Source organism: Sphaerodactylus townsendi, linkage group LG11 (genome assembly GCF_021028975.2).
Source record: "Sphaerodactylus townsendi isolate TG3544 linkage group LG11, MPM_Stown_v2.3, whole genome shotgun sequence".
NCBI lineage: Eukaryota > Metazoa > Chordata > Lepidosauria > Squamata > Sphaerodactylidae > Sphaerodactylus > Sphaerodactylus townsendi.
The window spans coordinates 62,340,591-62,359,832 of NC_059435.1; the positions used below are offsets into that span (position 1 = coordinate 62,340,591).

The 19,242-nt window shown below is 42.2% G+C and overlaps 1 protein-coding gene across 3 annotated transcripts in view; it reads right to left on the minus strand.

Annotated features, from left to right (window-relative positions):
• Positions 1-10,980: 10,980 nt before the first annotated feature.
• CUL2 (cullin 2) overlaps positions 10,981-19,242 on the minus strand; it is a 45,438-nt gene continuing 37,176 nt past the window's right edge. For all 3 annotated transcript variants that reach the window (XM_048511192.1, XM_048511193.1, XM_048511194.1), the window contains 5 exons: positions 18,871-18,937; positions 17,421-17,623; positions 15,333-15,434; positions 12,920-13,036; positions 10,981-11,607 (listed from right to left, as the gene is read on the minus strand). In XM_048511192.1, the coding sequence (XP_048367149.1) occupies positions 11,476-11,607; positions 12,920-13,036; positions 15,333-15,434; positions 17,421-17,623; positions 18,871-18,937 (621 nt within the window). In that variant the 3' untranslated portion in view covers positions 10,981-11,475. The remainder of the gene's footprint in view (positions 11,608-12,919; positions 13,037-15,332; positions 15,435-17,420; positions 17,624-18,870; positions 18,938-19,242) is intronic.

Below are 19,242 nucleotides of genomic sequence, written 5' to 3' on the forward strand. Positions count from 1 at the left end.
TTGTGCAACATAAAAAATTTGGAGGCTGCCGGCAGTGGCAATTCCTAAGTGATAATAACTGCTAGCTATAAACTCTGCAATATACAATTAGCTTTTCACAGGAGTCATAGGGATTCCTGGGTTAATTGGACTACACTGTTGGATACCAGTTCAAAATTCAGAAGAGACTATTCGATTGAAAAGGCGCAGAGCAAGATTGACCAGTGTTTTAAAAACAGTGTTGGTGGTGACATAGTGTACAACTAATCATTGTTTTAATTATCCAGTCAACAAAACTATATTCTATCATGTTACAGCAATCTGAAAAATCCACATTTACTTTACTTTCAGTTTAGAATCTTGCCTTGATCACTAATATACTTTTTTCCACCGAAAGATCCAAGTACAATGGTAAATTCATCCATCACTTCTTCCTGGACCTTATTTGTAGTAGAATGCTCCACAGCGGTCCTAGTGCCAGCCTTGTTCTGTTCCCCTTCCCCCACCCCAACCCCTGTTCAAATGAAAAAAATAAAAAATAGAAAAAACCTTGCCCTTACCACTTTGCAGGAGATTGAAGATTAAGGCAGGGAAAGGCACAGAAAGTTATGACTGTGGTGGGTTTTCTGGGCTGTCTGGCCGTGGTCTGGTGGATCCACCAGATCCATGGCCACACAGCCCGGAAAACCCACCACAACCAGTTGAATCCGGCCGTGAAAGCCTTTGACCATACACAAAGTTATATTTCATTTGAAGTAACTTTGGAGTAACAGTGAGGAGAGCGCTCTGCAGAGTTTGAAAAGCCCGCTTCTGCTCTGTTGGCCATTTTTTCAGCGAAAAGGAGTGTGTCCGTTTGAAAAAGGCAAGTTTCGCCAACAGTCATTCAAGGCAATATAAATGCTCTTTTACCCAACTACCATGTTTAACAGTGCACAAAATGACGGTTTTGATAAAGGCTGCGCTTAAAAATGATTCTTTAATGCTCATAGACATTCAGGACTATTTTCACCAGTGGAAACATGCTACTTTTAGTTCTGCCGCACCACGACTGACTTAGATCTTTCAGTGAGCATGTAAAATAACATTATAAACAGTGATGTTCCTTTACATTTCGTTGATATGTAACATCTATCATTTCTTTTCTTCCCATTCCTTATCTCTTTCTCCGATTTTGTCTTCTTACTTTCCTGGATAAATACTGAAGACAAGACTCTGAATTACAGAATGTCAAGAATATAATTTAGATCAGTCACTTCTTTATAACTGGGTATAGTACCCTTATAGGAAAAGGGTATAAAATGAACTGCTGCCCTACTTACACGAGTACACTGTTGAGCTCACCAAGTGCAACGTGTAAATCCCTGCCATTTCAACAAACTCAGGGTTACCCCTCGTTTTACAGCTCCCCTGAGTTTTCACTTCCTCATTTGGAGCCACTACATACCAACTTGTGACTAGAACATATGATGCTTCAGGGACGATTATTTTATGAAGCAGCAACTTGCTTGCTGTTTTGCTGTAGAGGAAAAGACACTTAGATTTTTTTTGCTTTGTTTTTTGTTTTAAATTTGTCCAAAATAAACAGTGTTTAATAACTATTCAAACAAAAGAAGTCCTGTCCGGACCAGAGTCTGGCTGTTAAACTGAGAAGACTTTATTTGATGTTGTCCTTTTCATCATTTCCCTCTCTGAAGACACGTTTTAATCTTTTCCCAAACGTACAAAGGCTATTTTAAAACTTGACTTCATGACAATTAAAGACAAAAGCGTGCACAAAAAGGCTTCATTTACTAAGCACAAATATGAACAATGATTTCAGTACTGGGTTGCGTTTCCTTCCTTGAACAGCATATTCCTTACTCGATGTGCTTTCCCCAGAATTTCATGTGCATTAAAATATTCATCTCAAGGGTAGAAAATTCATTCATTCTGCATTTGGTCTGAGAGATTCTAAAACACACAGTGAAACCCCCCAGAGGACTGGGAAAATAAATAGCTGGTACTCAAAGGCCCAGATTTCATCTTCACTTTTTCATAATGAGCTACACAAAAGAGAACTGCCTTCTCTTAAATAATTTAAAAACGCTCCCATGAGGGTTCTCTCCACATAATAAACAGGGGCTTATCTTGCTATATTCAATTCTCGCAATGCTACATGGCGTCTTGGCAGGCTCCGTTTCTAGAATTAAGATGCAACTTTCATAAGGAAATGTTAATTCAGGATCTGAAATGAAGCTTGGGTCCAAGTTTTGACAGCATGCATTCTTAGCAGTGGTGACAGAAAAATCAGAGGATCTGCAAACAGGGTATGATAATATCAGTTGTGGGATCTGTATACCACAATGTGGTGGAAAGTCTATATAGGTTTAATGGTTTGAGATTTGGAGTAGCGAAGGAGAAACAAACCTGGCCAGATCTTCATACAGCTGCTGCCAGCCACCAAGCTGGGTATTCCCATTTGTTCAATTAAAGCACAGGTGTCAAACTCGCGGTCCTCCAGATGTTATGGACTACAGTTCCCATCATCCCCTGCCAGCATGATGCTGGCAGGGGATGGTGGGAACTATAGTCCAGAACATCTGGAGGGCTGCGAGTTTGACACCTGTGTATTAAAGTGTATTGTAGAAATGAACATTTTAAAATACTCAAGGGTTTCTGGTGGTTCCTGTGGCTACCATTTTTCACTTCTGGATTGTACCTGGAAGTGACGTAGTGATATCAGCAATGTCCCTGCCCCTCAACTTTCCCAGGGGTCTTTAGCAGGGCACGGGTGGGCAGCTGTTTGCTTTTGCTTCTCTTCAGGGACATTCTGTCTACACCCCCCCCCCCAAAATCACCACATTTATTCCAGTCACGGGATAAAACTTTTAAGTATTCTATAAAACTTGTTTCTTTCCTAAACTATGAAATATTCCCCTTTCTTTCAACCATTCTCAGAATGATTTTTTTAAAAAAACCTCCTTGGTTAGATTTATTGCATTCCCAGTATTTTCAAATAAAAACAGAGCCTTCGCACATCTGACAGAAAGAATATCATCCGCAGAGAACGTCTCTGCCCGGTGAGTCAAGACGAAACATCTTATATTCTGTCTGTACTCATTTCAGTTCATGGGGAGTCCAAGATTTGCCAACCATATTTTTTATTACCTGAAAAAAAAAGTGTAAAAGCACACACTGTGTTGCAAGGTACTGAACTTAACAATAATTTTAAAATGTTGCCACATGAATTCTCCTCGGAGAGCTGTCAACAAAGCAAGGCGTGTTGGGACGCATTATCCCCTCTTCACATTCACGGGAACAGACAAACAAGGGAAGAAGGAGTGGGCGTACTGGCCCTGACAGGCCTGCATGCCAGAGTTCCTTCTGGGTGTGAGAATGAATTAAAAAAGGACTGCGCGCGCTCTTTCTCTCACAAACACACATTATTTTAATTGGTTACGGTCTTTTTCTGTTAAAACTGGGCCCTTTTTTCTGCTCCAATCTCTTTTGCCTCACATAAGCCTGGGCATTTTTAACCTGTAAAAAATAAAGCTTGTTTAAAAAGAAAGCCATTCAGAACATTGTGGGAAAGTTATGGCAATTCCAGTTGTTGATAGGACTTACCGGTTTACAGTGGTGGCAAACCTTTGGCACTCCAGATGTTATGGACTACAATTCCCATCAGCCCCTGCCAGCATGGCCAATTGGCCATGCTGGTAGGGGTTGATGGGAATTGTAGTCCATAACATCTGGAGTGCCAAAGGTTCGTCACCACGGGACCAATTGGCCATGCTGGTAGGGGTTGATGGGAATTGTAGTCCATAACATCTGGAGTGCCAAAGGTTCGTCACCACGGGACCGTTAGGATATTTGCCCTGATTATAGAAAAGAATAATTTATATGCAAATATTTTTTTTTCTGTTTTGGGCAAATAGAAAGTTTATTAGTACTCCTATAATTGTTTTTGTTGAGGCAAATTTGTTTTTATTAAGGTAAAAGGCCCAGGAAACCTGATTAAGAATCCTTATTCCATTAAGGGTGGTGCAACACAAAATGCTCTTACCACAACAGTACAAAATGTACAGTAGATTCATATGCTGGTGGTATATGGTTGATCGTACTGATGTTATTTAATTCTTGATGGATTTACAATTGAACTCGGGCCTAGTTGGACTTCTCTTGTGAGAGATATTGAAGAAATAACAGGTGTTAATATAAGATTAGATCAAGAGTAGAAGAGCATTGCCAAGGTAGTACAAACTAATTAGCTTGGAATTTGCTATTGGCAGCTAAAGTGGGCCAGCATTTAGCAAACGGCAGTTACATTCACAATAAGTGAATGGTTAATCAAAGTACTAGAATTAATTGAAATTAATAAAATGTGAATCATTTTAGAATGGCAGTTTCTGTGGAGGAAAAGTTGGCTCCTTTTGATCTTTAATGGCACAGATGCTCTAACTTTCTAAGACTGGACAGAAAGTGTGTGTGTAAATTTTTCTTTATTCCTCTGAACCAACCAAATAATGCCTCTCTTGTTGTCACCGGCTGGCCCAGCCTCGCTGACTACATCTGAACTTTTCCAAGTATGGGCAATAATGGGGGGGGGGGGGAGATTCAAAATCTGAGGTGGGGCTCAGATGAACTGATCTAGCAAGACAATTCAGACGAGATTAGCTTTACCGCCTCTATTTTTTTTTAAAAAACTACCGTTTCCCCGAATATAAGACATCCCCTGAAAATAAGACATAGTAGAGGTTTTGCTAAAGTGCGAAATATAAGACATCCCCTGAAAGTAGGACGTAGCAAAGTTTTTGTTTGGAAGAATGCCCGACCAACAGAACACAGAAAAATAAGACATTCCCTGAAAATAAGACATAGCGCATCTTTGGGAGCAAAAATTAATATAAGACACTGTCTTATTTTCGGGGAAACACGGTATGTGGGTGACCATCAGCAATAGGGATTTCACTCTTATAGTTTTCAGACAGCAGAATTCAATTTCCATAGAAATTTACTCAGCTCCAACCAGCTCTCACAGGAATGTTTCTTCTGGTGTATTTTGTTGTGTGGAATATTTCCGCCCTTTCCTCTTCTTCTGTTGGTGTTATCAAAAGACCTGGGCCTGGATGACTGTTATATATATTTACTTCTGCTGCAAGAGGTGTCTGGTACTGGCCCCATTTTGGTGTTCTTTTGTTTAATGTGAACATACTTTATTATTTTTAACACTTGAAATCATCTCATGAGTAGCTATACTTACAGATGTTGGGATGGATCCTCTAGTGGTACAAGTAGTCGTTTACTTGTTGTGGCAGACAAAAGGGATTAGGTACTGAGGGGGATGCAAGCAGGGCAGGGGGCATTGGTAAAATCTTCCCAACTCAGGCCTTTTCCACACCAACCTTTCAAAATGTTTGAAGGAGGAAATAAAACGTTTCCTCCATGAAGTTCTGTATTGTTTCTACCCCGCTTTGTTCCCAAAAAAAGTTTTATTTGTAGCCTCAAAACGTTTTAAATGAATGATCTTTAAAAACAGTTCTTTAAGGGAAACGTTTTCAAAATGCCTTCATTTTCAGGGATTTGTGCGGAAAGCGATTCAGTCTGGTGCTAGCAGAAATCCAGTGAATGAAGTGTGACACAAGTTCGAAGTACAGATAGTTTCACTAAATGCCCCCTCTCCACAACCTCCACTGTTTTGTCACAGGAGACTCACGACTCCTAGCAGTGCCTTTGTGGGCATCACAGAGAACTGCCATGAGAAAGAAAGATGGGAAAAGATCCACTACTGTAAGTAACCTTGTCAACTGGGTAACCATAGGAACCGACATAGCATAAATGAATATGAACTACTAAGCTGCCAGTGCCTCATATAGGTCAGACCAATCGCCTGTCTGCCCAAGCATTGCCCACTCAAACTGGCAGCAGTTACCTGAAGTTTAGGAATAGCATTTCCACATTATTAGCATTCTGGACATTTCAGAACTACATTTTTTAAAACTCACCTAACTTCAAGATAAACCAGGCCTAGTGAAAGATCTACATTCCCGCCTGTAAAGAAAGAGATGTCTGAGGATTTATTTATTTATTTTTTAAGTTCAGGGTATACTTCGCTATTTAACAAACAAGCTACCGGTAATAACGTAACCGAATTCCACTTGAATAAATCATACTTGTAGTAAACAACGGTCACTGAGGATTTTGTTGAGTTAAAGGCGTGAGAGAGGGTATAGTAGCAGCTGCCAAAGCAAATTGCTGGCAAGCTTGAGTTCTCCTTCACAGCTGCAGCAAAATGCAGCTTTATGTTTATTAAAGGGAACAACACGCACTCAAGAGGGCAATAATTATAGTATTTCACATTCACTGAATCTGCTGAAAACAGGGCCTTCTCAGCTGCTGTCCTCTTAAACTTGTGTTTATGCATTCATCCCTCTTGTAAGCAATAATGTGTAAGAGGGGTAATCTCCCTCCCCCCCCCACCAGTGGAAATTCACCCTTTGGCTGTTCTGAGGTTGACAAAGCAACGCTACAATTGGATAAGAGCTGGAAGATGACATACACTTTCCTCAGAATGCACTGAGGAATAAGATAGGCAATTTCTCCACTGATCATAAGGGAAAAGAACAGTCAATGGTTGCAACGTCCAGTAATCAATTCTAAAAACTCAAAAGATTTCTGAAATAATTTGGTTTAAGTCTTTCTAGAACAGTGGTTCTCAACCTTCCTAATGCCGTGACCCTTTAATACAATTCCTCATGTTGTGGTGACCCCCAACTCAAACATTTATCCATTTTACAGATGGAGAACACTGATGCAGAGAGTCTTAGCCGACCCCTCTGAAAGGGTCGTTCGATCCCCAAAGGGGTCCCGACCCCCACGTTGAGAACCACTGCTCTAGAAGACCAGCCAGGTGAAAGCTTTTGGGAAGTTACTCAAAAGGAGGGGAGAAAAGAAGACTGATGGGGTAAGAGGAATTGTCCCAGGTCATGAAGGCTTCAAAGGCACAAGTCCCAGGTCATGAAGACTTCAAAGGCACATTTTACAGATATGGCAGCCAGTGGTGAGAAGTTTCCAAGTTGTCTTCAACGGTAGCCCCATGCAGCTAAGCCTCAGTGTTAATGCGGCATGGCCAGGTCAAGTGTCTTCAAGAAAGGGAAGAGAAGCTTCCAAAACACATGAAGGTGAAATAAAGCATTATTTGCTTACCTGCCTCTCCAACAGAAGAGCAGGTTGAACTGTTAAGTTCTTTACAGAGGGTGTTTCCGCACGGGCGGAAAATGACGGCCTGGAGACGCAGTAAACGCCGCTCTCCAGGGCTGCCATTTCACTGCATCGGGCGAGCGCAGCTGCAGCGCAGCCGCTGCCGCCTCCAGCTGGCCGCCTCGGCTGGCCTTGCAGCCGAGCGTATTCCGAGAACGCTAAGAAGCCGTTCTTTTGGAACTCTGTAGCCGATGAAGCCGCTGTCCGGCGGCTTAACGCAGCGGCTTCATCGGCGCTCTCCCCGACCGGCATCTCATGTCCCTGGGCCTTCGGCGCGTCGCTGAAGGCTGGGGACACGCCCGCCCTGCGCCCGGTCGAGCAGGCGCTGCGCAGGGGCTGGGGATGTGATCCCTGAACAGGCCTGCGGCGTGCGAATTCCGGAGGCCCAGGGACGAGCCGGGTCGTGCGGGCGCCGGTGCTCTGCGGCGCCAGCTGCCTGCCTCTTCCCGGGACCGTCCGTGCGGACGGTCCCAGTGTCTTCAGGTCGGCGCAAGAAGCGCCGACCCAGCCGTTTCCGCCGCCGTGCGGAAACGGCCAGAGTCTTTCAAGGAAAGGACTCTTGTAAATTCCAGCCTTCCTAATCAGCAAACCCAGTGTCCTGTTTGGATTCTATTTTATTCTTCTGTAGACACTAATTCACAGCAGTGGTCTATGAGAGACAACAGCATCTGGAGGCTTATGGTAGAATCACAGTGTTGGAAGATACCCCCAAAGGCCATCAAGTCCAACCCTGCAAAGCAGGAACACACAATCAAAGCACTCCTGACAGATGGCCAACCAGCCTCTCTTCCTCCTCCAAAACCTCCAATGAAGGAGACTTCACCCCACTCCAAGGTAGTGCATTCCACGGTCGAACAGCCCTGACTGTCAGGAAGTTTTCCGTGATGCTTAGGTGGAATCTCTTTTCCTTCACCTTGAACCCATTACTCCTAGTCTCTGGAGCTGCAGAAAACAAGCTTGCTCCCTCACCAACATGACATCCCTTCAAATATCTAAACATGGCTATCGTGTCACCTCTTAACCTTCTCTTCGCCAAATTAAACATACCCAGCTCCCTAAGTAGCTCCTCATAGGGCATGGACTCCAGACCTTTTGACCATTTTGGTAGCCCTCCTCTGGACCCGTTCCAGTTTGTCAATATCCTTCTTGAATTGCAGTGCCCAGAACTGTACACAATATTCCAGGTGGTATGTGATGCAATTCTCTGTTGTCAGCATATTGATAGGACCCAATCACAAAACTATCTCATTAAAGGGTCTCAGGTAAATATTAAATAGCATGGACAAGAACACCAAGGAGTACGAGACACCTCTTGCTAAACCCTATGCTTCTGTCTTATTGTCCATGGCTACCTTCTGTGTTTGGTCTGGTCTCAGAAAGCAAAGCATTTTCTGTTCCTTCTCTAAGGACTACTTTGATTTCATATTCTCATTTCCAAATCTTCATTCTAACTGCAGCTTATTAACAAATATTGCAATAGCTGAGTGTGTTATCAGACAGAGATGAGAACAACTTTAAAAGTTTCTCTTTCCTAAGGGTACAACCGGGGCAATTTAGGCAACTTAAATTGATTGATGAGATACTTAGCTTCATGAAGATGACATGATGAAAAGACCTTTCTAGGAAGTGATAAAGCCGAAGATTATTTATGTTGTGTTTATTCCAGAAGGGAGAAGCAGCACTGCCGGAAATTTGAAAAAGATTAAATTAATTCAGTGGAAACTTGTTTATCCAGTTTCTTGGGGGCCCTTTGAGTTATACAGTGAAGATGTGCATGATGCATTTACTGATTTTTATATGCACCGCAGTAACAATTTCTCTTTCTTTCGATCATAAGTAGAAATTTTTATGTTTCAAGAGCCATTTTTCAAAATCAAACTTGCTTTTGCAGGCCAAATGCAAATATTATTTAACTCATATTTAGCCCACAATAAAGTGGTACTGTGGAGGCCTCTCAATATTTAGGATGGGGAAAAATGAAGATGGCCAATCTTCATCTCTAGGGTCCCCATTACTGGTCGAAAGACAGCTGCTTCTTCATACCCCAGTGCCCTATTTATACTCTATTCTAGAAGGAGAAAGAGCTGGTTTTTATACCTTAATTTTCTCTACCTTTATGGAGTCTCAAAGCGGCTTACAATCACCTCCCCCACCCCCACGCACAACAGACATCTTGTGACATACGTGAGGCTTGAGAGTTCTGAGATTTGAATAGATGTATTAATTGCAGTCATGGACCAGAACAAAGAGTTCTGAGAGAACTGTGTCTGGCCCAAGGTCACCCAACGGGCTTCATGTGAAAGAGTGGGGAAACAAACTCAGTTCACCAGATTTGAGTCTGCTGCTTATGAGGAAGAGTGGGGAAGCAAAGCCAGTTCTGAAGATTAGAGTTTGCTGCTCTTAACCATTACATGGCACATACTCTCCTGCAGTGCAGCTCTTTTTCACGGCTGGTAAAGCAATGAAAGCTGGTTGGAAGGTAGATCAGAGGTGTAGCAAGGAGGGAAAACACCCAGTGCACTGGTGCATCCTCCGTCCCCGCCCCTCCCTGGAACGCCCCTCCTGCACCGGAACACTTCCGCCACACCCCCACAGGGGCGCGCGCCCGGTGTGTCGTGCATCCCCCCCCCGCCCCCTTGGAGCTACGCCTCTGAGGTAGATAACTGGTTTCTCCATGGCCCATAATTTCTTCTACAGCTAAGATTACTCTTGTACTCTTCCTTATTGGGCCACTGCCACTGTATTGGACCATAGACAATGTACATGCAGAAACAATGTGCACCCAGAAATAAGCAAAGAATCAGTTTTTTAGGTGGAACCATTTTTGCTCAATTGACACACTGGTAGCTGTTTCATGACTGGGTCTATCTAGAAATGACTACAATTGCCAGGCTCAGGAAACACAGCAACAGCATCCCAGTAAAATGAGGTTAACTGTGCAATGAATATGTTGCCTTTTTCTCTACTGTGGAGAGCAATTTAGATTATTACCTCAGCTACCAAGTACAAAGATGAGGACCAGCTTGGTTAATAGCCTTATACTTCAGTTAATTAATATTTCCCTCAGATCAACACACAGGGATAGCCTATAAAGGTATTTGGTCCTGAAAAAAAAGAGCACAGCACACAGGATTGGAATAACCCAGTAGAGTGGGAAAACCCAAGGCAGGACACGCAAAGACACACTCAAAAGAACTGCCCTCTATTCATATTTGGTTTCAGCCTTGCCTGCACTGAGGATGGCATTGTTCTCAAGTTAAAACTTGTAAGATTGCTTGGGGAATTTTACAATGTCCTATTTTCCTAGTAATTTGCAAACCTCCGGCTCAGCCAAGAACACATACTTTCCCCTTACGGACTCACTGTTTGTTTACAATAAAACCAATTATCGGGGCAGGCAAGCAGTTGCACACAACTTTCACAAATTCTCCAAGCAAAACATAGCCTCTCCTTAAGGCAGTCAGCTAAGGGTCATGCTTCTGGCCACACCCACGCTTAAATGCCTGCAATAATGGATAGGACAGAAGCTCAGTCCAGATCCCACTCAGCTGTCAGGTGTTATCAATCCTTCCTTCCTCCTACACGTCCTCACAAGGCACCCACTTGCACCAGTCCGAAGGCTGCAATCCTGCATCCATTCACCTGACAATAGACCCTCATCCAGCAAACGAGACTTACCTGCCGTCAACGCACACAGCATCTGGGATGCCTTCGACCCAGCCATTTTCAAGACGATCCGCTTCCCAATTAAATCAAGCCACCACAAGATATTCCATTTATTTATTTGACAAGCAGCAGTATCATGTTCTTCTTTGTACATTTTAATGTAGATACAATTATTATGTTATCTGCCATATTACAATATTTAGTCTGTTTTTAACTTTTGTCTTTTAAGATACATTAAAAAACATCAACTGCAAACGTGGGGGGAGGGGGCGGGAGATGGAGGGGAGGGGGGAAGCATAGTACCCAACCAAAAATTTCCACATTTCAGCAAGACTTCACTCATTCTCTTTTAGTAAAGTTTTTAAGAAATGTCATAATGACACGAGCTTGGAATATCTATAGGCTTTTTTTTCTCTCTCTTTCATCTGACGCTCATGACGTGGCACTGGTGATGTTGTAAACAGCAGAAAAAACAGGGGCTGCCAAGTGACCAATGATGGAGGCACAACAGGCCTGCTTTTTTTTCCCCCACAGGACACACCAAGCAGTGACAGCAATGATCTCCGCACAACCATACCTGCAGGGTACTCAACCTCATGCTACGTAGCTGTATTCGTCTGCTGAGGCCTGGCTCCGTTCAATGTACTGTTTGTCTATCAGAACTTCAATACACTTCTTAATCATGCTGATGCTTGGGTTAAACCTAGCTCTTGATTGGCTAATTACCTGCGTGAGAGAAAGAGAAAGCATGTGCGGGGTCAAACACCATCTCATCAAAAGGGAGGTTCAAAGATTTCAGAAGGAAAGCCTGTGCCTATTTTTCAGAAGACGTTTCCTCTGAAGCAGAAGTCATGCCGATTGGCCATGGTGGCAGGGGCTGATGGGAATTGTTGTCCATGAACATCTGGAGAGCCGCAGGTTGCAGACCCCTGCTCTGAAGCAGGGGCCAGTTCATACCATATTTCCCCCCTCTATATGTAAACAGGCTAAAGCTCTCTCATATGAATGGAAGTGTGACAGGGTACTGGAGCAAATTCTATGATGGATGCTGCTGGAAAGTGTGCTGCTGAAACTGTTACCTGCTTTTTCCAACTGTTACCTGGCACACACCTGTATACCTCTGTGCAAGGTGCTTCTATGAACAAGCCCAGACTTGCATGTGAACCGAGTCCGTGTGACAAAGCTACACTAAGCAGTTATAGCATCTGTGTCTCTTGGAGAGTTGCCCGAAATCCAAGCACCCCCCCCCCCCCAAGATGCATTAGGAAACCCTTTTGGTGTGATAAGGTGTTCATTTGCTGAGCCACGAAGGATGGAAATAGAGCACTTTGTATCAAACTGTACACCTCATCATCATGTTTCTAAAAGTAGAAACCAATTACTACAGCAGGCCTTCAAGGGACATTAACCAGGCTAAGCTATAGCTGAAGTAACACATGCTTTAGTGAAATTCTGCACAGTTCTGTCTCCACGGCATGACGTCTGAATCAAGTGGGAGGAAATAAGGCCACACTGGCAGGCAGAAGGAAAAAAGGAGCAAGGGGGAGCAGTTTATTTGACTGTTTAGATCCGAGCGGATTTCATGATAAGCTTAGTCAGGAGCTCTTAAGCAGAAATACTCCCACCAAGACTAAGAAGAGCAAAGAAGCAGAAGAAGAATTTGGATTTATATCCCACCTTTCTCTCCTGTAAGGAGACTCCAGGTGGCCTACAAGCTCCTTTCCCTTCCTCTCCTTACAACAGACACCTTATAAGGTAGGTGGGGTTGAGAGAGTTCTGAGAGAACTGTGACTAGCCCAAGGTCACCCAGCAGGAATGTAGGAATGCGGAAATACATCTGGTTCACCAGACAAGCCTCTGCCACTCAGGTGGAAGAATGGGGAATCAAACCCGGTTCTCCAGATTAGCCAGAAAAGCTTCTGCTTGCGATCCTCCAATGAATCTTATCACAAAACTTGTTAAGATCGGAAAAAACCTGCTCTCCCTTACCCCTCGTTCTTTTTTCCTGTGTAGAGTGCTAGGATGATAACATGCTTACCTCCTGAATAAGAGCGTTGTGTCGGAGAAGTTTTCGCGCCTTCATGATACGGACTATAGCAGCTTGAAGGTACATTTTCCTATCTTCATCTACAGCACTTCTGGTTTGCTCCATTTCCTGAAGGGTATGAACAATAGCAAGAGAATGACAAGTAGCCCAAGAGAATGTACTAATTCAGTGGGTAAACTGGGGTGCTTGCATCTGGACAGCTGCCTAAGCCCTTCGTAAGGCTTTGTGGCTGTGCTGATCTAACATCAATTCTAAGTTGCAGGAAATTCTAATAAATACATATTTTATCTTGAGACTCTAGGCAGATCACAACGGTTAAACATATGAAGTAAAATTCAGGGCTAGTTGAATAAAACTCCTTTTTTGTGACTTTTTTGGGCACAATGCAAGAGTAATACTTTCCTTACTCCATTTCTTTCTGCAATGAGAGCACAAATAAAAAGCCCTTTTCACAAACTGTTCCTGACCCAGTGGACTCAACATAAAGGTTCTGTTCTGCTATTTGGCAAAGTCTTCCTACAAGGCAAGGGGCCCCTTTGGATAGAAAAAGATGCATTCCACGGGTTGAGATTTTTTGCCAGAGGAAGATCCTACTGTGAGCCGAATGGAATCTTGGAGTCTGTAATATTTTTTAGAATCTGGCTTTGAAACCGGCTTTTCAACAGTGACTTCACTTACTTTACAACTACTTGAGAGACCTGTGGAGTAACAACTAAAGTATGATAAGCTTTAATTATCGCATTATTTATTGTGACACTTCTGATTGAAAGGAATGATAGTCTGAGCTCAAGACCCTAGTTACAAAGTTATAATAATTAAGAAGTTATAATAATAGAAAGAAGTTATTAGTGAGATTTAGTGAGATTTGGGCCTGAAGCGAACGAGAATCTGTAGAAACAAAAGGACTTGCTGTGGAACTTTGCAGTTGTGCTACTTTAGAACTGGCTCAGAATCCACGCAAAGTGGCTACACGTACGTAGCATGCCCAAGTGGGTACTGCACTTCTGTGCTAAGCATATGCATTTGCTTTGCACAATTAGCAGGCTGATTTAAATGAGATGTCATGTGGATGCAGAATCCCATGGGAAAATGGTTTTGCCAGCAGCATGCTGAAATCAAGCCTGGGAGGGAGGAACTCAAACTCTCCCCAAATCAATGTACTACCAGAAAGCATTGCAATTTTCTTTCAGTAGCTTAACAGACAAATAGTCAATTTGGGTTTACTTAATTATCACATCATAAATCAAGCAGTTTCTTTTTAGCACAAAAGGTCTTAAGTGAATACTCAGGCATATTTAACTAAGAAGTAGCCTAACACTGCATACTGGACAGTGTGGTTTCTTTTGTGCAATAGATGAAACCTCAAATTTGAAGTTTAGAATTGCTTATCGAATGAAAAACTGAATAATAGTTCTTCACTGTATTATCAACGGCGCTACAATTGCTTAAAGGGGAGAACAACAATTCCTCAGTGTGTATTCAAGACATAACCAAGTACTGTGAATAATATTAGTGGAATGTAACATTTTGCGACAGTAAACGTGATGTTCCTGAGCAAATGAACGGTGAACCGCAGAAAGAGAAACAAGACACAGACGTGGAGATATTAAAAAATATGGTCAAAAGAGCTGCAAGAGAGACGAAAATATCTGAATGTAGCTGCTAATATTTGAACCACTCACACATGGCCTTTTTGAGAAGTCTTAATGAAGTCAATCAGAAAATGAAACAGATGGGAGGAGACCCAAATAATTCCTTACATATAATCATGAACAGTCTACACTTCGATTTTAAGTCCCAGTCCTTAGTTCAGATAACAACCTAGCTGTTAAAGCAAAAGACACCTCCCCTGCATGCCCAAGCACATACAAAACAAGCTGTTTTTCTCCATCGCCCCCAGTTTACTTTCAAAGACTCTAGAACAGGAGTCTGCAACCTGTGGCTCTCCAGATGTTCATGGACTACAATTCCCATCAGCCCCTGCCAGCATGGCCAATTGGAAGGGGCTGATGGAAATGGTAGGCCATGAACATCTGGAGAGCCGCAGGTTGCCGACCCCTGCTCTAGAACACAAGTTCAACAGCTGGGGATGGGAAGAACTACATACTTATATGCCATTACTGTCTTGGGTTTCATTTAATCGGAAAACTTTTAACCTAATTTTCGCCATACAATATGGATCAAGGTTATTTTCATGGCTGGAGTTTAGCTACAGAATAGCATAAATACTCTCTTGATAGAGTGGAAATGGCAAGTTTTAAAGCGTTCCCACTTTTGCCTTCCATGACTTTTCCTTGTCAGCCCTGAAACATTTTGTCATCAGTCGCCATAGAAATTAATCTCAGTTTAGAGACACGTGTGGTGCTTCAACCTAAATTACATTGTAGATGTTGACAATACTTGCCTGCGGCGTGTCTTTTTGCATGGATGTAGTGATTTTAAATTTTGTTCGTTTACTGCTGAAGCTCATATTTAATGAAAAAGTAGATTCTGCCTCGACATCTTCCTGCAATAAGAAAAGCATATGCACTTCACACACACACACACAAACAAATCGGGCCAAACAAATTGGCAGCCAGTAGATTTCTCAAGAAGACTGAACAGCTTGCTTGAAAAATTGCATATGGCACGCATCTCCTCTGTTGAAAAGTAAACATATTACCTCTTGCTCAGTTTGGCGAGCCTGAATTATTTTAGTCAAATTAGTCTATTCGCATATATGTTTAAAATGACTCTGATGTAATAACAGTTCACGACACTTAACATGGTTGCGCTGAGATGGGGTGAACCAAAACTGTTAGCAAAATAAAATACCATATATATTAATAATGGAAAATAATTAGGACATATGTATCAATTTTGTGTTAGGATTGTGAAGTAAATTTAAAAAATCTCCTGAGAAAAGTTAAGAATATTCTCTAGGCTTCTTGCATCAAATTATTTTTTTAAAAACTCTACTGATTTGTTTTCTGGGTATATTACACAAACTACCTTGGCCGCCTCAACCAATGATCTACACCTTTCTCAAGTGGATTGGAGATGGTAATAGTAATAAATTGTGGTGGATCTGGTCTTTCTTGGAGGGTAAGCCACAGAAGATTGAGAACTTGGGGTTTTTAGTTCAGTGCTGTGACCACTAGTCTTCTGAACCCTACAAGACTTCCTCCTCTGTGTTTTTCAAATCCACATAAAGCCATTAAGCCATTAAGAGGTTGCCATTAAGAGGTTGCAGTATCGTTGATTTGCAGGTGAGACACAGCTCAAACTCTCAGAAGTGGGCTATAGAGGGCCAACACTATACCTCTGAAGGCAATGATGGGCTGATGAGAATGAACCAACCCAATCCAAGACAAGATGAATGTGTTGTTGATTGGGGGTTCTACTGTTATAGGGGTTAATTGCATTCTCCCTGAAGGTCCAGGTGCACCACTGAGGGACAGCTCTTGACCCAGCCTTGCTCATGGATGGTCAGGTGGCAGCAGCAGGCAGGAATAACTTTCATTAGCTTTGACTGGTCCTCCAGGTGCAATGCTTTCTGAAGAAATATCACCAGGCTAGTAACACATTCCCTTTTAGCATCAAGATGGGACTTCTGTAATACACACTATATGAGAATGCCTTTGAAAAGTTCTCAAACTTCAGCTGATCAAAATTACCACTGCCCAATTACTTCCTGGAACTCACTGTTGGGAATGCATGCTCTATTTGCTTGAAAGGAAGATGATCGCAAAAGTAAGATGACTCCCCTAAAAAAAGTTATACATCCAATTTTTCCCCAATTTTCTGGATGAAGGTGTATCTTAAATGCAAACATATGATGAACCCCTCTCTCTCTTTTTTTAAATGACGTATGTAGAAAACAACCTAAACTTTCACTGGAGTAAATATCGTTAGTAATTATCCTAATGTGCTACCTCCATAGGCTAACTTTTGTTGTTGGCTGCAATTCAAAGTGTTGGATTTGTCTCAAGGTAGTGGACCTTTCAGGGCACAGACATCTAAAGAACCACCATCTCGAATATCAACCAAAAGGGATGTGGAGACTTTCTAAATGAGGTACCACTTAGTGTGTCATGAGTCTGTCAGGTGGCAACAGGGCCTCTTCAGTGGTGGCACCAAGATTATGGAATTTCTTGCCTTGGAAGGCTCAATTAGCGATATCCCAAACTACTTTTGAACTTCAAAAGCAGTCTTCCACATGATGTTTCAGAAGCACAAACTCAAAAATACATCTGAGGCATGTGTATACTCATGCGATTCTTTGCCGGCCACTTTTTCGTTGAAACCCAATGAAAGTAAAAAGAAAAACAAAAAATTCAGAACAAAAACAAATTTCCAATACAGCATTCCTATTTCCCTAGCTCTCAGGAAACAGGATTCCAACCCTACAAAAATAGGTTTCCTCCCTAAAAGAAGCCCACCAAAACGCACATAAGGAGCAAACAAAGACATTCTAGCAAGAAAATGTTCCATGCCCCTTTCTGTGACTTACTTTGTCCGAGTCATGGTTGATCATTTTGACATCCAGTAACGACTTGATCGTCTTCGTCAGTTCTTTCTCATTCATCTGCGTACTGTCTTGAAGTTCCTTGTAACTGACAGTTTCGCTATTGTTGAAGGCGAGCAGCACTGCCATTTGGTATGTGGTAACCATGGCTACATACGGTTTGCACAGGTAATTCATTTTTACCTCACCTGCAAATTAATCGCACATTTTAAACACTACATTACATAGGAACGTATGAAGCAATCTCATGGAGCATGACCAATGAATCCATGAACCTTGGCAGCTTCCACTATGATAAACAGAACCTGTCGAGTCTTGGGCAGAGAGAGGTCTTTGCCTGATACCTTCCACAAGAGTCCCTTTTCCTGGAGCTTGCAGGGACTACACCTGGAACTTCACCCAGGCAAAGCAACAGGCTCTACCAAGAAGCCAGCACTCCACTGACGTTGCCAGTTTAACAAGTACCATCACTAGCATATTAAAAATAAGACATGGCATCTGTTGTTTGCCGTCAAGGCAGGCAGGAAGCAGCCCAAAGTCCAGCCGAATGGAGAAGAAACTGTGATCTAGTCTACTTTGCAAGACTGTTGGGAAGAGAAATGGGCTAAGAGTGGCAAAGCACCCTGAAAACTGACAAGTGCTATAGAAGTACAGTTAAGAGTATCTTTTCCAGTCATCTCAACAAAAGAAAGTGATGGTTTGGGGGTTGGGTTTTTTTTTTTTTGCATAAAACATGTTTCTTTTGGTTGCAGAGGTTCCCTTTATGCCATTGACAGGACTGTAATAACTGCACCCAAGTATCCTCATTTGAATATTTTGATACATCTGGTTCTTTTAATACATACTTTCACAGTGGTCACCTATTAGCTCAGCGATCTTAAACTCCAACCATTACACAAGACCAAACTAAGTCAAGCACTGTTGAAGGCTTTCACGGCCGATCGAGCTTGTGTTACCATGGTCAGAATTTCCTGATATTGCATCTGTGGCTGGCATCTTCATGCCAGCCACAGATGCAGGCGAAACGTCAGGAGAGAATGCTGCTAGAACACGGCCATACAGCCCGGAAACCACACAGCACCCTAAGTCAAGCACCTTAAATCCTTAACCTTAATTTGTTCCCCAAAATATATTTTTTCTTCAAGCTGTGTTATTCAACTGGGTGTTGTTTTTTTGCAAAATACCCAGTAAAGATGTTATCTGAAGGGCATTAAATCTTACAAGTAAGAATCAAAAGAGCTAAAATTAAGATACCGAATTGAAATAATCAGGAAAACATACTTAGCTGTGTAAGAGAGGATTATTTTAATTCAAGAATATTTTAACCTACAAAACTTCCAAGAATGAAGAGCTTTCAATCAGCAAAAACGAACACTAATGTATGTTGCATAGACTTTTCATAAGGTAAAAGAAACATGCACACGCTTATTTTTACCTGTGCAGAGGTAATGTAACCAGGTAAGTTTCCTCCCACTGAAATGCTGACTGTAAAATAATTCAAACTGTAAAACAAAATCATTCTTCAGTCAAATATTTCCAGAGTTCATGTCTTCAGCCAAATATCTCAAGACAGTTCTGATTAATTCAGATTTTAGGCACCCAATATGCAAAAAATTAGAATTACAATTCTCAATAGCGGGAGGAGGGGGGGGGGAGAGAAATGCATTGAACATTGGGAAATCCTTTATACAGATGCAATAGCCTGGATTAACAAAGTTCAAAATCCTCATTACACCAATTCTGGAGACTCCCGAGAGGCAATGACACTTAAAATACTAGAAACAAAATGAAACAAAACACACCTTTA